Below are 20,048 nucleotides of genomic sequence, written 5' to 3'. Positions count from 1 at the left end.
AATGCCAAAGATCAAAAAAAAACATAGCGAAAGCTTGAAACAAATGTTACAAAAAGCGCCGTATTTGTAGCATGTTACATAATTCCTATTGATTTTCATCCAACATCTGGATAAAATGTATAATTTTTGCTAAAAGGCAACATGTAAAACCATTGCTAAAGAGGACCAGTCATCAGGTCAAAAGTGACCAGTTTTAGCTTCCTACTGCGTCCCTGAGTATCCGTTTTTGTTTTTTTTTTAATCCGTCACACCATTTCCGAGAAATGTTTTTTTTTTATATAGTGCTAATTTTAAGGTCTTTTTCCAAGTGGGCGTGGCTCACAGAATTCTCTGGGGGCGTGTCTTTAGGTTGCTTTGCATTATTGCAATGTGAGCAACGCCCCATTGGCAAAGACGATAAAAATTAGCACCAATAAAAAGGACCATATCTTTGGAACAGTATGGGGGATTTAAAAAAAAATATATATATTAATAATAATAATGAGGGGAGCAGCGGGAATAAAAAAGGAGCGGAAATTTAACCTTTTTGACCTGGTGACAGGTCCTCTGTAATGAAGCTGCAAAAATATCTGATCTGTGTAATGACTAGCAGTACTCAGTTGACGTGTAACTATTTTCAAGCCATTTTAGGCTGGAATAAGTCATGCAGTTTTTTGAGCCAGAGTCAGAATGAATGGAAAATATGAAGTAAGGACTTTTTCTTCCTGGATCCACTTCGGGTTTTGGCTCAAAAATATGCAACCAAAAATGACCCCTTATCCTGCGTCACAAAGTGCACATGATTCTTGCTTTAGCCAATTTTCATAAGCTGCAAATTTACCTCTTTGTCTACACTTGGTATGTTAGATGGCTGAAGAAACCTATTAAATGGAAGAAGTAGTAGACCTTGACTGAATAGAAAGTGAAGGTCAGCTCACCTACAGGATAAGGATACCAATTGCACCGAGACTTGCAGTACTGCAGGAGCTAGAAGAAAGCAAGATTCCAGCAAGAAGATCCTATAAAAGTACTTTTATTACAACATGTTAAAATCCATGTAGAAAAAATCCTTCCACCACCATAGAAAAAAGCAGACGAGTTTCAGACACAGTCCCAACAGTGTCTGAAATGCGTCTGCCTTTTTCTATGGTGGTAGAAGGATTTTTTCTACATAGATTTTAATATGTTGTAATAAAAGTGCTTATACGGGATCTTCTTGCTGGAATCTTGCTTTCTTCTAGTAGTAACCCTTGAACTACTGCACAAATATAACCTTGTTAAAAATGATGTTTTTTTTCATATAATATTTCTATAAATATAGATCATTGGGGGATATTTTTTTTTGTCCCCTACATTCAGCGTCTGCTGATGGACAGCAGTAACACCTGCATTATAGTGCACATGAAATACAGATGACATATACTGTTAGATTTACTGTCCCCTTACCTAATAGGTCTATGGAAGAAATGCATCACTGACCTCCATCTTCGCAGGTTTACTAAAGTCTCATAAAGTCCTTGACATGAATCTATGAAACTTGCAATGAGTTTGAGCTAAGTAATAATTGCTGTAGCCGCTCTTAGTGGGGCTGGTCTGGGCATAATGAAATGTGTAGTACACGTGCTTGGTGTTACAGTAGCCTGGGGCTAGTAAAAACTGGTGATCCGCAGCACAGTGTATATGTCTTCATACATTGAAAAGGCAGATGGTTGAGTCCCTGAAGGTTCGTGCCAGGTTTAACCCCCTACTGTGTTTTTGTGAGCCTGGAAGGAGACTGGTGTTGCTTCCCAGAGAGGCCCTGTTAGCAAAAAAATGAAAATCCCCTAAATAGGCGGAACAGAGCATCAGGAGGGATCGCTTACTAAATGCATTCTAATAGGGAAAGGCTATTGTCCTCCATTCAGCACATATCATCATTTAGCCAAGGAGTTATGGCACTGATTGGTGCTGAATGGAGGTGGAGAATGGATACATGTGGCGCCTGCTCATTATATTCATCTTACTCCAATTCCTCTGTGGAAACTGTTCAACTTTGCTCCTCTGTGCCTGTCATGCTGACATAATACAGACATTGGTGTCTCCAATGGGATAGCCTGCCATGCCATTATCCTGGGGCTAACAAGAGCTTCATAAGCCTTTGATACTGTCTGATCTTTGAAACCTTTCCAAAGCTCCTCAAGCTTCAGCTAAATCCTATCTGGAACATTTAATTCTTTCTTGGGTCTGCTAGTGTCCAGGGCTTATGAAAGCCACCAGGGTAAGTGACATTCATACTAACGCACAGCACAGTCATCTGACGAGCAAACTGCAGCCGTGATCAGAGGCTCTCACCCGACCAGATCACTGTGATGGGCAGATCCCTGCATGCCCTGGCTTCAGGGGAATCCTTCAATCTTATTTATGGCCTCTGCTCTGATCATTATTAGGTGGAAATGTGGTGGTGGGTAACTAGGCAGATCTGGAATCAGTGCATTGGTACATAACTGGCACCTGGTCCACAGTAGGGGGCACATTCTCATATTTAAAGGGAGTTCCCATCTCCAAGATCCTATCCCAATATGTAGTAGGTATAATATAGCAAATACCTCAAATTAGAAATGTAGTATAGTTATTTTGATTAGCTATGTCACTTACCCCATGTGAAGGGCATTGCAGTAGCTTAGATATACATGGTTATGGTCACACATATAGTGCCAGTTAATTTGTTGTAAGTGGACATAACCATTTATACCTAAGCTACTGTAATGCCCTGCACATGGGGTAAGCAACATAGCGAATCAGAATAACTATACTACATTTCTAATTGGAGGTATTTGCTAATATTATTATTATACCTACTATATATTGGGATAGGATCTTGGAGATGCCCCTTTAAGTGTAAATGCAGTTGTTGGTAGCTAAGCAAATCTGGAGTCAATCATGGGTATATAACCAAGCACCTGTTCCACAGAAGATGGGGCATAGTCTCATATTTAAAGGAGAATTGCCATCTCTAAGATCCTATCCCAATATGTAGTAGATGTCATAATAATATTAGCAAAGACCTCCAATTAGAAATGTAGTATAGTTATTCTAATTAGCTATGTTGCTTACTCCATGTGCAGGGAATTGCAGTAGCTTAGGTATCAATGGCTATGACCACTCATATAGTGACAGTTAATTTGTTGTAAGTGGACATAACCATGGATATCTAAGCTACTGTAATGCCCTACAAATGGGGTAAGTGACATAGCGAATCAGAAGAACTATACTACATTTCTAATTGGAGGTATTTGCTAATATTATTATTATTGCACTGACTACATATTGGGATAGGAGCTTGGAGATGGGTATGCCTCTTTACGTGTAAATGCGGTTGTGGGTAACTAGGCAGATCTGGAGTATTGGTACATAACTGGGCACCTGGTCCATAGTATGGGGCACATTCTCATAGTTAACACTCACTTTGCTCCTGTATCCTGCAGTCATCTCATATGCATCGATAAAGGAGAAAACAGACAAAACAAAAGCAGTGTCCTTTAAGTTTCTGCAATAAGCCCTTTGTGGCTTAGAGGACCCACCAAGTCCTGGCACATCAATTCATTGCTGCTGTTCACACCAGTGAAATAGTTAAATCAATGCAATGGGAAGAATTCAAGAGGATGGTGTCAGAGGAGCGCCTGTGATTGGCTGCTGAGTGCGCTCATTTGCATGTCTGAGCTTATAAAACCCCCCTAAGAGTGTCCAGACCAGCTCAGATCTACAGACACCTATCATTGCCAGTGTGGCGGGACCCTCTGCAGGGCAGACTATCACTCCTGCTGACATTCATGCAGTCTTCATAGAGATCGTCTGCTGGCACCTGTCTGTTCACCTGCTGCCGCTACTCCTGACTGGGGAACATGACTGTTCGGAGCCGAGGATGTCCCCCCAGGAATGCCCACTATTGCCTTCTGTGCTTTTTTACCCTGGTGTCCATTGCTACCTGCAAGACGATCCGATACAGGACTTATGAGGAGGACGACCCTGGCACCGTGATCGGGACCCTCGCCGAGGACATGCACCTCTCCCTGCCCGGAGAGGGAAGTTTCCGCCTGATGAAACAGTTTAACAGCTCGCTGATCCGGCTCCGGGAGACCGACGGGCAGCTGAGCATCGGCGAGAGGATCGATCGGGAGCAGATCTGCAAGCGATCGCTCACCTGTAACCTCGCCCTGGATGTGGTCAGCTTCTCCAAGGAGCAGTTCAAGCTGATTCATGTGGAGGTGGAGGTGAAGGACATCAATGACAATAGTCCGCACTTCCCCAGCCCGGAGATACCTGTGGAGGTGTCAGAGAGCGCTGCTGTGGGCACCAGGATCCCACTGGAGATTGCCGTGGACGAGGATGTGGGCTCCAATTCTATCCAGAGCTTCCAGATCTCGGTCAACAGTCACTTCAGCATCGATGTCCAGACCAGGGCGGATGGGGTTAAGTACGCCGATTTGGTGCTGATGAAGGAGCTGGACCGGGAGAGCCAGGCAGCTTACACCTTGGAGCTGGTGGCTATGGATGGGGGCAGCCCCTCTCGCTCCGGCAGCGCACTGGTTAACATCCGTGTGCTGGACTTTAACGATAACAGCCCGGTGTTTGAGCGGAGCGCCGTGACCGTGGAGCTGATGGAGGACGCCCCCGTGGGCTACCTGCTGCTGGACCTCCACGCGGAAGACCCCGACGAAGGAGCCAATGGAGACATCGTGTACGGCTTCAGCCCCCAGGTGTCCCCTGAGGTCCGGCAGCTCTTTAAGATCGATCCCAAGTCGGGTCGCCTGACGCTTGAAGGTCAGGTTGACTTTGAGACCAAGCAAACCTACGAGTTTGATGTCCAAGCTCAGGACCTGGGGCCAAACCCGCTGAGCGCCACCTGTAAGGTGGTGGTCCACGTCCTGGATGTGAATGACAACGCCCCCGCCATCACCATCACCCCCCTGACCTCCATCAGCGCGGGGGTCGCCTACATCACCGAGGCGGCCGCCAAGGACAGCTTTGTGGCCCTGATCAGCACCACGGACAGGGACTCGGGGGCCAACGGCCAAGTGCACTGCACTCTGTACGGACACGAGCACTTCCGACTGCAGCAGGCGTACGAGGACAGCTTCATGATCGTCACCACATCGGCCCTAGATCGGGAGAAGATCGCAGAGTACAACCTGACAGTGATGGCCGAGGACCTGGGGTCGCCCCCGTTTAAGACCATCAAACAGTACACGATCAGGGTGAGCGATGAGAACGACAATGCCCCGGTGTTTGCCAAACCCATGTACGAGGTGTCAGTGCTGGAGAATAATGCCCCCGGGGCGTACATCACCACGGTGGTCGCCAGAGACCCCGATCTGGGGCACAATGGTAAAGTCATCTACAGACTGGTGGAGTCCGAGGTGAATGGGGCCCCGATCTCCACCTACGTGTCCCTGGATCCCGCCACCGGGGCCATCTACGCCCTCAGGAGCTTCAACTACGAGATCCTGCAGCAGCTGGAGCTCAGGGTGACGGCGGGCGACGGCGGCTCCCCGCAGCTCTCCAGCAGCTCCATCATCAAGGTCAAGATCGTGGACCAGAACGACAACCCCCCCGTCATCATTAACCCCGTGCTGTCCAACGGCTCCGCGGAGGTGGTGATCCCGGCCCGGGCGCCGCACGGCTACCTCATCACCCAGGTGAAAGCCAAGGACGCGGACGAAGGGGTTAACGCCGAGCTGTCATTCAGCCTCTCCGAGGAGGGGCGCCACCTGTTCTCCATCAACAAGGCGACGGGTGAGCTGTACCTGACGGCAGACGTCAGCGAGGACCTGGGGCAGGTGTACAGGACCGTGGTGACCGTCACTGATAATGGCAGACCCCCCATCTCCAGCACCGCCACCCTCAGCTGCCTGGTCACCGCCGCCACCCCTCCTGCCAACCACGAAGTCATGCAGCCAAGTTCTTGGGAGGAGAAAGTTTCCCACTGGGACGTTCCCCTGATCGTGATCATCGTCCTGGCCGGGAGCTGCACCCTGCTGCTGGCCGCCATCATCACCATCGCCACCACCTGCAGCAAGCGCAGGAAGGAGAGCAAGGCGGGCAAGACGGAGCGGGACATCTCCGAGCTGGAGAAGGGCGAGCAGGACGACGAGGAGCTGATCGACAGCCAGAAGGGCAACCTGTTCGATGCCAGACCCTTCCCCAACGCTGTGCCCTTCACCGGCACCGAGACGCCGGCAGCAGCGGCAGCGGCAGCCCCAGAAGTGCCCAGCACGGAGGAGACCTTCAGCACCTGCCTGTACGACACCCAGAAGAGGCTGAGGACGGCCGGCAGCGAGGTAAGGAGAGCGCCCGCCCGGAGCGGCCGGGAGAGGGAGGCGGCTACTCCGCGCTGTACCCCGCTATAACTCGGCGCTGTACCCCGCTATAACTAACTCCGCGCTGTACCCCGCTATAACTCGGCGCTGTACCCTGCTATAACTAACTCCGCGCTGTACCCCGCTATAACTAACTCCGCGCTGTACCCCGCTATAACTAACTCCGCGCTATACCCCGCTATAACTCCGCGCTGTACCCCGCTATAACTAACTCCGCGCTGTACCCCGCTATAACTCCGCGCTGTACCCCGCTATAACTAACTCCGCGCTGTACCCCGCTATAACTCCGCGCTGTACCCCGCTATAACTCCGCACTGTACCCCGCTATAACTAACTCCGCGCTGTACCCCGCTATAACTAACTCCGCGCTGTACCCCGCTATAACTCCGCGCTGTACCCCGCTATAACTAACTCCGCGCTGTACCCCGCTATAACTCCGCGCTGTACCCCGCTATAACTCCGCGCTGTACCCCGCTATAACTCGGCGCTGTACCCCGCTATAACTAACTCCGCGCTGTACCCCGCTATAACTCGGCGCTGTACCCCGCTATAACTAACTCCGCGCTGTACCCCGCTATAACTAACTCCGCGCTGTACCCCGCTATAACTAACTCCGCGCTATACCCCGCTATAACTCCGCGCTGTACCCCGCTATAACTAACTCCGCGCTGTACCCCGCTATAACTCCGCGCTGTACCCCGCTATAACTAACTCCGCGCTATACCCCGCTATAACTCCGCACTGTACCCCGCTATAACTAACTCCGCGCTATACCCCGCTATAACTCCGCGCTGTACCCCGCTATAACTAACTCCGCGCTGTACCCCGCTATAACTCCGCGCTGTACCCCGCTATAACTCCGCGCTGTATCCCGCTATAACTCCGCGCTGTACCCCGCTATACTAACTCCGCGCTATACCCCACTATAACTCCGCGCTGTACCCCGCTATAACTAACTCCGCGCTATACCCCGCTATAACTAACTCCGCGCTATACCCCGCTATAACTCCACGCTGTACCCCGCTATAACTCCGCGCTATACCCCGCTATAACTCCGCGCTGTACCCCGCTATAACTAACTCCGCGCTGTACCCCGCTATAACTCCGCGCTGTACCCCGCTATAACTCCGCGCTATACCCCGCTATAACTCCGCGCTGTACCCCGCTATAACTAACTCCGCGCTGTACCCCGTGCTATAACTCCGCGCTATACCCCGCTATAACTAACTCCGCGCTATACCCCGCTATAACTCCGCACTATACCCCGTGCTATAACTCCGCGATGTACCCCTCCCTGTACCCCTCACTGTACCCCGCGCTGTACCCCACGCTATAACCGCTTATCTCCGCAGAACTATGTCCCGGCCCCCGGCTACGGCAAGGAAGGAGGGCCCACAGTCACCGTGTGGAAGGGCCACTCATTCAACACCATCACCATCCGAGAGGCCGAGAAATTCAGCGGGAAGGACAGCGGCAAAGGGGACAGCGACTTCAATGACAGCGACTCCGACATCAGCGGGGACGCCCTGAAGAAGGACCTCATCAACCACATGCAGACAGGTGAGGGGGCAGGGGCGGCCTGGCTGTGGGCTGTCTATCCATCCTATCTATCCATCCTATCTATCTATCTATCTATCTATCTATCTATCTATCTATCTATCTATCCTTTTTATCTATTTATCATCCATCTATCTATATCTATCTATCTATCCATATATATATATATATATATCCATCCATCCATCATTTTATCTATCCTTCTGTCTATCTATATCTATCATTCATCCTTCTATCTATCCATATATCCATCCATCTATCTATATCTATCTATCCATATATATATATATATATATACAAACCAGAAAAACCTGACCAGCACCTCCTAGTGTGAACTGCTGCCAGCTGCCATATATCAAAAGAATGCAGCAGCACTCCATATGGCCAAGATACGTCTTAACAGTGAAAATATTGAAAATATTAGAAACTGTTTTGCTTAGCAACAAGTACTTACAAACAATTAAGGTTTTTAGCGCATAAATTGGCCAATTCATGTGTGCCCATCAACCACGGCAAGGTAACCTCCCCCTGATGGGCAACTACTCTGCCTAACACATATATATATATCCATGCATCCATCATTCTATCTATCTATCTATCTATCTATCTATCTATCTATCTATCTATCTATCTATCTATATCCATCCTTCTATCTATCCATATATCTATCCATCTATCCTTCTATCTCTATCCTTCTATTTATCTATCTGTTTGTCTATATCCATCCATCCATCAATGTATTCATCTTTCTATCCTTCTATCTGTCTGTCTAGCTATCTATATATCTCTACCAGTTTGCAGTCTCTCTCTCTCTCTCTCTCTCTCTCTATATATATATACTGTATCAGTTTGTAGTTTGTCTTTCTGTCTGTCTCTCAATCTTTCATTCCTTCCATCTATATCTATGTATCTATCACTTTTATCAATTGTAACAAGATTAGATCCCTCTGAGAGCCCAACAGTTACTTGTATTTTACCAATGTCAGAGAAAATAAATAAATATATCCCCAATTGTGCAAGTAATTCGGAAAATGAGAGTCAAGGTCAATTCAAAGATCTTCCAGTAATCTTACTATCATACAATCCATAATACCCTGAAATCCATAAAATATACGTAGTTGTACATCGGCTGAGAGAGAACAATAATAATAATAATGGCTGATGATGTTCTGTCACGCTGTAGAATAGAAGAATCTGACGTCTTCAGACAGTAAGGAAGTCTGTTACCTGATCTGCAGCTAAATATATAAATGTGATGGTTTTATATATATGAATAGATTATATAGAAATTACAATACCTGTCCCTAATCGAGATATTTTCATCTCCATGCTATTCTCTAACTGCTACTGTTTTTCCTGTAGGACTTTGGGCCTGTACAACTGAGTGCAAGATCCTAGGTCATTCTGACCGTTGTTGGAGTCCATCATGTGGGAGACCCCCAAATGTCCATTCTGCCGCCATGCACACAGGCCAGCTTTCAGTTTCCAGCTTTGGCAAGAGCACCTCCCTCCCCCGAGATCCTCTGCACAGAGATAACTATTACCAATCGTCATCAGCTCAAGCACACCTCCAAAAAACAGGCGGACTCCAGTGTGTGTATGAGAAGGTGCCACCCAAAGACTATGAGAGTAGGACAATTAATTTAATTTCCCCTCCGAGGTCTGGCCGGCTCCCTGATCTGCAGGAAATCAGCATGCCTCTGTACAAGTCTCCTGGCCCCAGCAGATACGTGCCACCACAGGACACCACCTGTGAACAGGACGAGCTTTAGTCTGACACAATTGGACCTGTACAGTCTGTTCCGGACAGTCACAATCGCTGTAAATGGGACTACACAACTCTAAGAGTTTTAAGTTATTGACCATAGTTAATAAGGATTCTTTATTTAGGTACAAGAAGTCTTAATGCACTTCATTTGCCATAGTTCAAGTGATGTCTATGGGCTTATTTATTACAAAGTCTTCCAATTATAAAATTGTCAAAAAATTATCATTTGAATTTGACAAAAACAATGCAAGACCATAGAAATTCAGATCGCAGGTTGTGAGTTATTATATATCAACAAACATTGGGCGTCAGTGATGAATACCAGAGCAGGACTAAAGGTGGCGCTACACAAACCAACCAATCAGGTTTCATCACTGATTTATTGGTTGGTGTTGGCAACATCTTAGGTTTTCTTGCTATAGTTTTCATAAATGAGGTGAACATGTTGTAAATAGACCTTATTTATGATTTCTTTACCTGCCATGGTTTCTTTGTACTGCCCCTCAATCTCTCCTCCATTCCTTGTTGTAAAAAATGATATTAAAAGGCCATGTTCACACCAGCGTATAAAAAAATCGTTCAGTTGTAGCTGGCCAATTTTTTTTCTCATTTGTCATCCATCTGCAATCTGTTTTATTTTACAGCATCAGTTTTAATCATTTCCTTTGTTACCGAATTGTAATGTATTTCTAAAAATGAGATGCCGTACTGTGACATCCGATTTTTTTTTTACGCACCCATAGACTTTTATACATGAGTCTCCTCCAATTTTTGGAGGAAAATCATGCATTGCTCCATTGAATAACATTGGTCCGAGTGCCATCTGTTTTTTTTTTTCACAAACAAGCACCGAAAATACAGTTGTGTGAACGAGCCCAAATAGTAGAAAACAACAATAAAAAGAACATTCCCCTCTTTCTTTGCTGCTCCCCTATACTATGCTGCACTACTTTGCCTATACGGTAAATACAACCACTATCAATCATTGTACAGACGCTCATCCACCCCAGATCCATGACCTTTCAGACACTAATTCCACGGTCACAGTTGAAAAATCACTTTAGTATCAACCATTCACCACGAATGAAATTTCTCGTCTTGCATTAAAATATTTTTCATATAGTATTTATTTCCTTGCACTATCTAGGTGCAGAAGCATTTGCCTGTTTTGCAGCTCCGTGGACATATTCATTCTGTATAAAGATCTATACTCTTCACTTATGAAAACAATCAGATGTATCAGTCGTGTGTACGTGACATTCTACGATGTGTGACGATATCAGTCCTAGCATTATGTAAGTGTACTTGTACCTGGATAAACAGTGGCCGGCGTGCTTGTGTATTTCTTCTATACAATCACACATACACTCATTTAAACAATGGGAGGAATCTATCAAAGTCTTACTCTAGATGCGCAAAAATCATTCAACCAAATGGAACATTTTCAAATGCATAATATTTTTTTATTTATTCAATAGAATCGATTTGTGCCGACCGAGAGTAACTTTTGCATTAGGGCAAAATGTTGATAATTTCCCCCCAATGTGCCTTAAATCAAAGAAAAAAAAAAAGGTGGGATTGCATTCCCGTCAGGTCGATATCATTTGATATGAGTAAACAAATATTGTTTGACGTTTCTGTAATTTTTATGAAATGTGCAGTATTTAATTTTTTTACTGTGTGTTTTTTGCTCTGATCTCACACACGGCTTGCCATTTGGTAGTGAAATTACATGACTACTGTGTACTTGTAATAAGTTTGTAAATAATGGGAGATATTGTTCTATTTTTATATGAAAAATTTTCAAAAAAAAAACTATTGCCAAAGGAACTATGTGTATGAGTACAATTCAGAACTTAAGTCACTTGAAATGTATATGTTGCAATGTACATTTTTTTTTTTACAATCCTTGAAAATACTTGACCTGAGAAGTGTGAGTTGTAGATTATGCACCAGTGGACCATATACAATGCTAATGCGTTTTTATTTCAACGATTGATGTCACCATCAAACACAATAAAGTATTTGTGAATTGTCAATAACTTCCTGTTAAATCTCCAGGGCATTCTGCATTTTTAGTAATATGTGTTGCACATTTATTGTGGTGACTTGCCTTAGGGTTCACTACTGAAACGCCATCTGACAGATTTATCAAAACCGTTTAAATGAAACCAATCGTGGAGCTGCTTTCATTTTACAACAGCTGTTTAAAAAATGAAAGTTGGACTCTGATTGGCTGCTATTGCAACAAGCATGGTTTTCCTTTGAGACAGTTTTGATAAATGAGGCCCATCTGTTTTTGTATCATAAAGCTTGTTATTTCTAGACTAATTCCAATGAAATAAATGGACAATCTAATTGTAGACATTTCTATGGCCCCTAGGATGTTATGTGTATGTTTCAATCTCCATGTTGCAGTGCCTTCTCCTTTTGTGCTAAAATAAGGTATGTAGAAGGGTTAGGAGCAGGGATGAGCGGAGCCATGGAAGTTCGGGTTCTGGTACCCGACCAAACTTCAGTTCAAAGTTTGGTTCTGGTGCCAGAACTGTACCTGAACTTGAACCTGGACCCGAACCCCATTGAAATCAATAGGGAGCTGAACTTTGGAGCTGAGAAAACTCTCCCCCCCTCTCCTAGGTGGGATCCCCGCACCCCATGCGGGCTCCGGCGCTGAGCCCGCATATTACTGGGCACATGACAGCAGATCTGTAAAGTTGTCATGTGCCCCTAATAGCCGCGGGTGGAATCGTGATCCACCCGCGGTTGTTAATTAGTTAAATGTCGCTTTCAATCTCTGACAGCGGCATTTAACATGGCCACGGCGGAAGGACGTCATAATTCCGGCCCATTAGTGCCCGTGTCACGTGACCGCGGGTCGCCGATGGAATGGCATGACAACTCGGGGTCTGCAGCAGACCCCTGCGGTTGTCATTGCCCAGTGGTCGGCACTCTTATCAGGTGAGAATCTCTGCTACACACAGGCGATCTGATGATCACAGCTTCTAGTCTCCCATGGAGACTATTGAAGCAAGTAAAAAGGTAAAAAAATGTTTTTAAAAATATTAAAAAATCACCCCCCTTTCGCCCCATTAAAAATAAAACAATAAAAAAATCAAATATACACGTTTGGTATCGCCGTGTACAGATCAGCCGATCTATCACTATATAAAAAGAATCGGATCGATAAATGACGTAATGAGAAAAAAAATGTGTTTTTTTGGTAGCCACAACATTGCAATAAGATGCAATAACAAACGATCAAAAGATCGTATCTACCCCAAAATGATATCAATAAAAACATCAGCTCGGGGCACAAAAAATAAGCCCTCACCCGGCCCCAGATCCCGAAAAATGGAGACGCTACAGGTCTCGGAAAATGGCGCCATTTTTTTTGTTGTTGCAAACGTTGGATTCTATTTTCACCACTTAAATAAAAAAGAACCTATACATGTTTGGTATCTACGAACTCGTAATGACCCGGCGAATCATAATAGCAGGTCACTTTTAGCATTTAGTGAACATGGTAAAAAAAAGGGCCAAAAAACAACTGTGGAATTTTTTTGCAATTTCACCACACTTGGAATTTTTTTCCAATATTCCAGTACATTATATGGTAAAATCAATGGTGTCTTTCAAATTGTGTATAAGAATGTATATATGCATATTTCAGAAATGCAAAAATCCATATACAGGATGGGCATGTTGGGTGGGCAGACACATTCTGCACGTTGCATCCAGATGTTACACATTAGTCTATGGACAATTATCAAACGCTGTATCAACATTTTTTGTCTCTGTGGTGCTTTTTTTAAATCACACCATACTTTTAGTGTGGGTTGTTTTCATGTGTTTTCCCTATTGTTAAAAAATAAAAATGGCAGAAAATATAAGACATTGTATGACCAAAATATCTTACCACAAAAAATGCTTCTAAAAAAGAACATTAATTTCATGTTGTTTATATTTTTATCCCCCACCCCCCCACCCCCCCAAAAAAGGGAAAAAAGCTGAGAATGAGTGTTAGGGTCCATGCGCACGATGCGTTTTTCAAGCGTTTTTGCTGCGGAATTTTTGCAGCGTAAACGCTTGGTAAGCCTTCTCCCATGGTCCCCTATGTAATTCCGCAATTGCAATGCCCATGCTGCGGAATTTTCCACAGTGTTTTTGATGTGCGGAAAATTCCGCAGCATGTCCATTATTTGTGCATTTACGCATGCGGAATTGCCATCCACATTGCACTAGAAAACGCAAGGCAATTCCGCATGCCAAAACGCGCGAAAAACGCATGTCAAATTCCGCATGCGTTTTTTCCGGGCAAGGACATGCAGAAATGAAGTGGAAATTTTCCGCTTTATTTCTGCATCGTGGGCACATAGCCTTAAGAAAGCTTAGTGTTCCAAAGAACAGTAATGGGGAAACTGAGTAGAGACAGTTACCGCAGCAAACGAGCACAAACAATGTGCATCTGAACTCTTTCAGGCAATGTTCACATTATGTTTTAGCCTACTGTCAGTGGCTCAGTTTTACTTCCAAAGCTGTGGAATATAGAATTCAGACGTTTTGTGCTGATGGGGCCATTGACTTTAATGATGCAGACAGAGTCACTGAGTGTTCTACTAGACATCTTTTTAGGCAGTAACCGCCTATTTGAAGCAGGCATCAATGCACGTCAACCACGTTTTGGTGCTCACTTCAAATAGGCGCATATTGCTCAAAATTATGTCCACCACAGCACAATGTGACTCCATCTTAATCATTAAAGTCAAAGGCCCCATCAGCACAAACTTCCCATTTTCTAGGGCTTCAGACATAAAGCCCAACAGAGCCACTGACAGTAGTCTAACATACAGTGTTAACAAAGTCTCATTGTAATGAATGTCTTTGTCAGGGGTAGGTCTTAGTCCCATTTTGGGGGGTTATTCTGATGGAATCCATGCAGTGATGAATGCAGTGTGCACTCACTGTAGCCTAAGGAGACCAAGAACCGAGCAGCCGCACAGGACGGATGTGACATCAAGTGACTACGTCTGTGACTCATTCAGATGTTCTTTTAACATACTAGTTCTGCTGTTTTTTTCAGCATAGAACACATGCCCATTATAGTCTATGGGGCAAATCACATGTTTGTGTTTTTTGTGAACTGTGTGCAAAAATGACAAAAACATGTCAGATTTTTACCGGAATCATGGATGAAAGAACCAATACAAATCTATGTGTCCATGAAAATCACAGACAGCAAAAGGATGGTATCAGTGTGTAATCTGTGTGTTGTACATGACTAATATGGAAAAGTATAGAAGCTTTGTAATTTATTTATTTTTCCATACATGAAAATCACTGATAAAACACTGTTGACACGGACGTCTTAATGAGGCCTATCCCTTATAATTAGTGATGAGCGAGCGAGCTCGCTCCTGCTCTGTGCGAGTATTTCCAGGATGCTCGGGTGGGAGCTCGAGTTACCGCCCACATGTTTGGCGCTGTTTTAACAGCGAATGAACATGCAGGGGTTGCCTGCCACTCACTGTAATGCCGCAGCCATGTTGGTTGTGTGCATTACAGTGATTGGCTGGCCGCATAGCGTCATCAGGTCTATACAAGACCTGGTGCCCCTATGCTCGTCACAGTCTAACCCGGAAACAGGCAGATTAGGGAGAGCTGCTGCTGAGCTAGGGAGAGAATTAACGGTTTATTAGTGATGTATTAGGTATTCCACACCTATATATACACATCTGGACTAACAGTCCTTCTAAGGACTAATCCAGCTGCATATATTATTGGTGATAGCAGGAGTTAGGCAGGCAGAGTTTATGGACACTGGATACAGCAGAATAGGGTCCATTGCATGTTCTGTCCGCTGCTGTCACAGATATTCATAGCCCTAGATATCATTTTTTTTTTGCTCTTAATCCTGATTATTTATATCTATAACACCACTGCCTAAAACCGTGGTCATCAGACGTGATCCGATATTACTGTGGTAATAATCGTCACATTTTTTGGAGTGTGCCAAATATTATACTCCAGTTAAAGTCTGCTAGTTGTGTGTTGTTCAACCTATTCACACTTGGTCGCTGACCAATGCCACATCTATAAGGCCACTGCCTAAAACCATAGTCATCAGACGTGGTCCCATATTACTGCAGTAATAATAGTCACAATTTTAGGAGTGTGCCAAATATTACACTCCAGTTAAAATGAGCAAGGCGCGTGGCAAGGGACGGGGCACTAGACGTGATAATGATGGTGCATGCAGAGGCCAAGGCCATGGGCAAGATGAAACTGTGCCTGCTGAGGGAGCACAACAAAAACGCACATTATGTCAAACTACCTTCCTGTCCCAATTGCTAGGGGGCCGAGGAACACCACTCTTGAAGGCAGAGCAGTATGAAAAGGTTGTTGGTTGGATAGCAGATAATGCTTCCAGTAAGTTTGCCACCACCACCACCCTGTCTTCCACATGGTTATGTCTCAGTAGCCGTGAGTTTGGACCACATATTCCTCACCCTGATCCTCCTTCCTCCCACTATTCAGAGTGCCCGGAGACAAGTGATTCCACACTTGGACAATCCGAAGAGCTGTTCACTTTTCCATTTATAGATTTGGGCCTCTGGCCGGACTGCTTCAAGAGGGGCAAGAGGAGCTCGCATGTAGCAATGCCCAAATATTTGAGCAGCCACGGTCACACAAAGGAAATGGTGAGACAAGTGCCTGTGGCCAGGGACAGTACATCTTGCTGATGGCACACCGGGTTAATATAGTGGAAGCCGGGACCCAGTCGGACCCTGGGACGGAACACGTCCTCACAATGCCGAGGATTGTGAGCCCTTGGTAAATCAGTGTTGCCTCTACATTCTACAGCTCCTGCACCTCCTCCTCTTCTTCAGCCTCCATCTCCAAAACGACCACATCAGTCGGAAGCTGGAAGCACTGCAGCACTGCCTCGGCCAAGCGGCAACAGGCTGTGCTGAAACTAATATGCTTAGAGGACAAACCATACATCTCTGCGGAGTTGTTGACAACTGTAACAGAGCAGGTAGATCTGTGGCTGGCACTGCTGAACCTACAGCCAGGCATGGTCGTGTGTGACAATGGCCAGAACCTGGTGGTGGCTCTGAAGCTTGGCAACCTCGCACACGTACCATGCCTGGCCCATGTGCTCAAACTAGTGGTTCAGTGGTTTCTCAAAACCTACCCGAATCTGCCTGAGCTGTTTGTCAAAGTACGCCGCGTGTCTGCCCATTTTAGAAAGTCACCTACAGCTTCCACCGCCCTCTCCGTGCTTCATCAGAGTTGGCAGCTTGCAGCTCACCGACTGGTGTGCGATTTCACCAAGCATTGGAACTCAACCTGGCATATGTTGGGAAGGATTTGTGTGAAGCAGAGGGCAGTTGTTGAGTACCAGCTTCAACACGCCCGTCGGTATTCAGGTCAGCCTCCGCACATAAGAGCTGATGAGTGGGCATGGATGTCTGACATCTGTGCCGTCCTCCAAAACTTTGAGGACTGCACCAAGATGGTGAGCGGTGATGATGCCATAATTAGCGTCATCATAACGCTTCTCTGTCTACTGAAACGCTTGCTGCTCACAATTAAAGAGGGGGGATTGCAGACGGAGCACGATGAGATGGAGGAAGGAACGATGCAGGGTGATGCCAAGCAGCCCAGCCTCATCTCATCTCAATGCGGATTGGGTGATAATGATTAGGAGGAGGTGGAACAGGAGCTGTTTTCCTGCTCTACAAACGGTACTACCCACACAACAGTCATACCGTTTGTTCAGCGTGGATGGCCTGAGGAGAGTGAGAATGAGGAGGAAGACCAGGAGGAAGATGAGAAGGAGAGCATGGACAGTCGTCCTCTTGTTCAGGACAGCGAAGACTTGGCTGTTGGCAGTCTGGCACACATGGCTGACTTTATGTTCGGCTGCCTTTCCGTGACCCTTGCATTGTACGCATTTTGACCGACAGTAATTACTGGTTGGTCACATTTCTAGACCCACTCTACAAGGAGAACTTTCCATATCTCCTTCCCATGGTGGAGAGGTCTAATAAAATGGTGCAGTACCAGAAGGCCCTTGTTGAGGAATTATTAAAAAAATTCCCATCTGAAAACGCTGTCGGCAGAGGTCGCAGTTCGTTGGACAACCAAGGAGTACAGGCGAGGGAGGAACAAATACGATGCAACAGAGGCAGGGGAACACTGTCAAAGGTATGGAACAGTTTTCTCAGACCCTCCCAGCGCTCAAGCCCTGATGCATGGGATACTCTGATAAGGAAGGAAACGTTTTTGAAGATGCTGAAGGAATACCTTGCCAACCGTACCAACGTCCTCCGTGATTCCTCTGTGCCTTATTATAAATATTGGGTAACCAAGCTGGACACGTGGAATGAACTGGCTCTCTACGCTTTGGAGGTCTTAGCCTGCTCTGCCGCTAGCGTTTTGTCAGAGCGGGTTTTTAGTGCCGCCAGGGGTATTATATCTGATAGGGGCATCCGCCTGTCAGCTGAAAATGCTGTCAGGCTGACTTATCAAAATGAATAAGGGGTGGATTGGGCCAGACTTCTCAACACCACCGGATGATAGCAGCAGAACATAAAGTCAAATCCAGTGGGGTTTTTTTCTATTCCCATGCATCTCTTCACACCCAGATATGGGTATACGCTTCCTGATTTTGTCTATTTTTTGTTGTCCTCCTCCTTCTCCTCATCCTCCACCACCATACCAGGGTGACCATAATGCAACACCCACATCATTTTTTTTAAGAGTGTTTATGATGCCCATAGGAAATGTGACGGATAGATACTACACATGATGTTGTAAAGCATCCAGCAACTAGAGGGGTTAACAGGGTGCAGCTAAAGGGAGTGATCAGGCCTGCCCCAGTTAGACTGGGTAGAGTCAGTGCTGAGCTGGAGAGCAAGCTTGAAGGATGCAGACCTCTTCACCAGGCTGATGAGGGTCCTGTAACTCTCTTACTGTGACTGACTGCTAGTTGCCAGGAGACGTTGAAGCAGGAGTTAACTGTTCTTAAGCAGAAGAAGGAATTGAACACCTTGTCCAAGGACTGGACTCATCCTTCCATTCTACCCCCCCTCCCCCGTACCTCACTGCATTCCAAGGTAAAGCGTGTGGCACTGTGGACAGGGACTGCTGGTGGGTGCACTGAGTAGTGGGACCAAAGAGACTGATCGTGGGTGTGCTGAACTGTGCAACTGGAAGAGACCGTGAATTAATGTGCCTTTGTGAGGCTGTGTGCCCACTATGCATTTTTCTAGCATTTTTGCTGCAGAATTTCTGCAGCGGAAACGCTTTAAAAACGCTTGGTAATACGTGTCCCATGGTCCCCAATGATAATCCACATGTGCTGTGCACATGCTGCGGAAATTTCCGCTGCGGATTATCATTGCGGAAAAATCCGCAGCATGTCCATTATTTGTGCATTTCTGCATGCGGATTTGCCTACATAATGCATTTGAAAAACGTTTGGCAAATCCGCAAGTGGAAAACGCTTCAAAAACGCGTGTAAAATCTGCATGCGTTTTTACTGGCAAGGACATGCAGAAATGCTGCGGAAAATTTCTGCTTCAATTTTGCATCATGGGCAGGCACATAGCCTGAAGAAGTTGTTGTTTATGAAGCCTGTTGCTTTAAGAGACTTGAACTGTACTGGATGTGCTGTGCCATTAAATACACTGTTCATCTGTTCATGAGGACTCTGTCCAGTGTGTCTGTGCAAGCAAGTAAATCCATCGTGTGCCTGAGAGAAGTAAATGGTTGCTCTGAGTAACAGTTCCCCCAGCATTCCAAATAATTCATGAAACCTGTCTTGTCCCTATCTAAACCTAGCGGCATGCACACCTACCTCTAACATTCTGTAAGTTATACAGTATGTTCCTGTATAGCCCCCAGGGGTAAATCTTTTTTAGCCCATGCACTTAGTGCATGGGCATTACCAGTATATGAGATCCACTCTAACAATGGTAACAATTTTTTAAAAGAGGACCTCCTCTACGTCTCCTCAAAAGGGTATTGAAGTGCGTCCAATTTTTTGGCAGCCCTTGCATTCACTGCATGGGCATTACCAATATAGGAGACCCACTCCTTAATAATGGGAACAATTTTTTAAAGAGGCCCTCCTCTACGTCTCTTGAAAAGGGTATTGGAGTGCATCCTAATTTTTGGCAGCCCTTGCAGTCACTGCATATGTAATAACAGTATAGGAGACCAACTCCTCAATAATGGGAACAACAAAGCATAGCCAGCTGATGGCCCTCTAACAATAGTGAGGGATGACTGCTGGCCCTATAACAATAGTAAGGGCCGCCAGATGGCCTTTTAAAAATAGGCTTTGTGATTTTCACAGTCCCTCTTTCAAAAATGAAACA

General features: G+C 45.6%; 1 protein-coding gene across 1 annotated transcript; it reads left to right on the top strand.

Moving 5' to 3' along the window:
* Positions 1–3,700: 3,700 nt before the first annotated feature.
* PCDH8 (protocadherin 8) lies at positions 3,701–11,702 on the top strand. The gene is made up of 3 exons (XM_073663936.1): positions 3,701–6,296; positions 7,688–7,895; positions 9,255–11,702. The coding sequence occupies exons 1-3, from the start codon at positions 3,861–3,863 to the stop codon at positions 9,662–9,664; spliced, it is 3,054 nt and encodes a 1,017-aa protein (XP_073520037.1). The 5' UTR covers positions 3,701–3,860; the 3' UTR covers positions 9,665–11,702.
* Positions 11,703–20,048: the final 8,346 nt, after the last annotated feature.

The sequence above is a fragment of the Phyllobates terribilis genome, unplaced genomic scaffold, assembly GCF_046119375.1.
Source record: "Phyllobates terribilis strain yellow unplaced genomic scaffold, ASM4611937v1 Scaffold_2__4_contigs__length_985480577, whole genome shotgun sequence".
NCBI lineage: Eukaryota > Metazoa > Chordata > Amphibia > Anura > Dendrobatidae > Phyllobates > Phyllobates terribilis.
The sequence above is the reverse complement of the archived record's forward strand: the minus strand, read 5'-3'. Positions and strand labels throughout refer to the sequence as shown.

Coding starts and splice junctions, on each gene's coding strand:
- PCDH8 (XM_073663936.1), top strand. CDS start 3,861: ATGACTGTTCGGAGCCGAGGATGTCCCCCCAGGAATGCCCACTATTGC. Junction 6,297..7,687: donor TGAGGACGGCCGGCAGCGAG/GTAAGGAGAGCG, acceptor TTATCTCCGCAG/AACTATGTCCCGGCCCCCGG. Junction 7,896..9,254: donor CATCAACCACATGCAGACAG/GTGAGGGGGCAG, acceptor TTTTTCCTGTAG/GACTTTGGGCCTGTACAACT.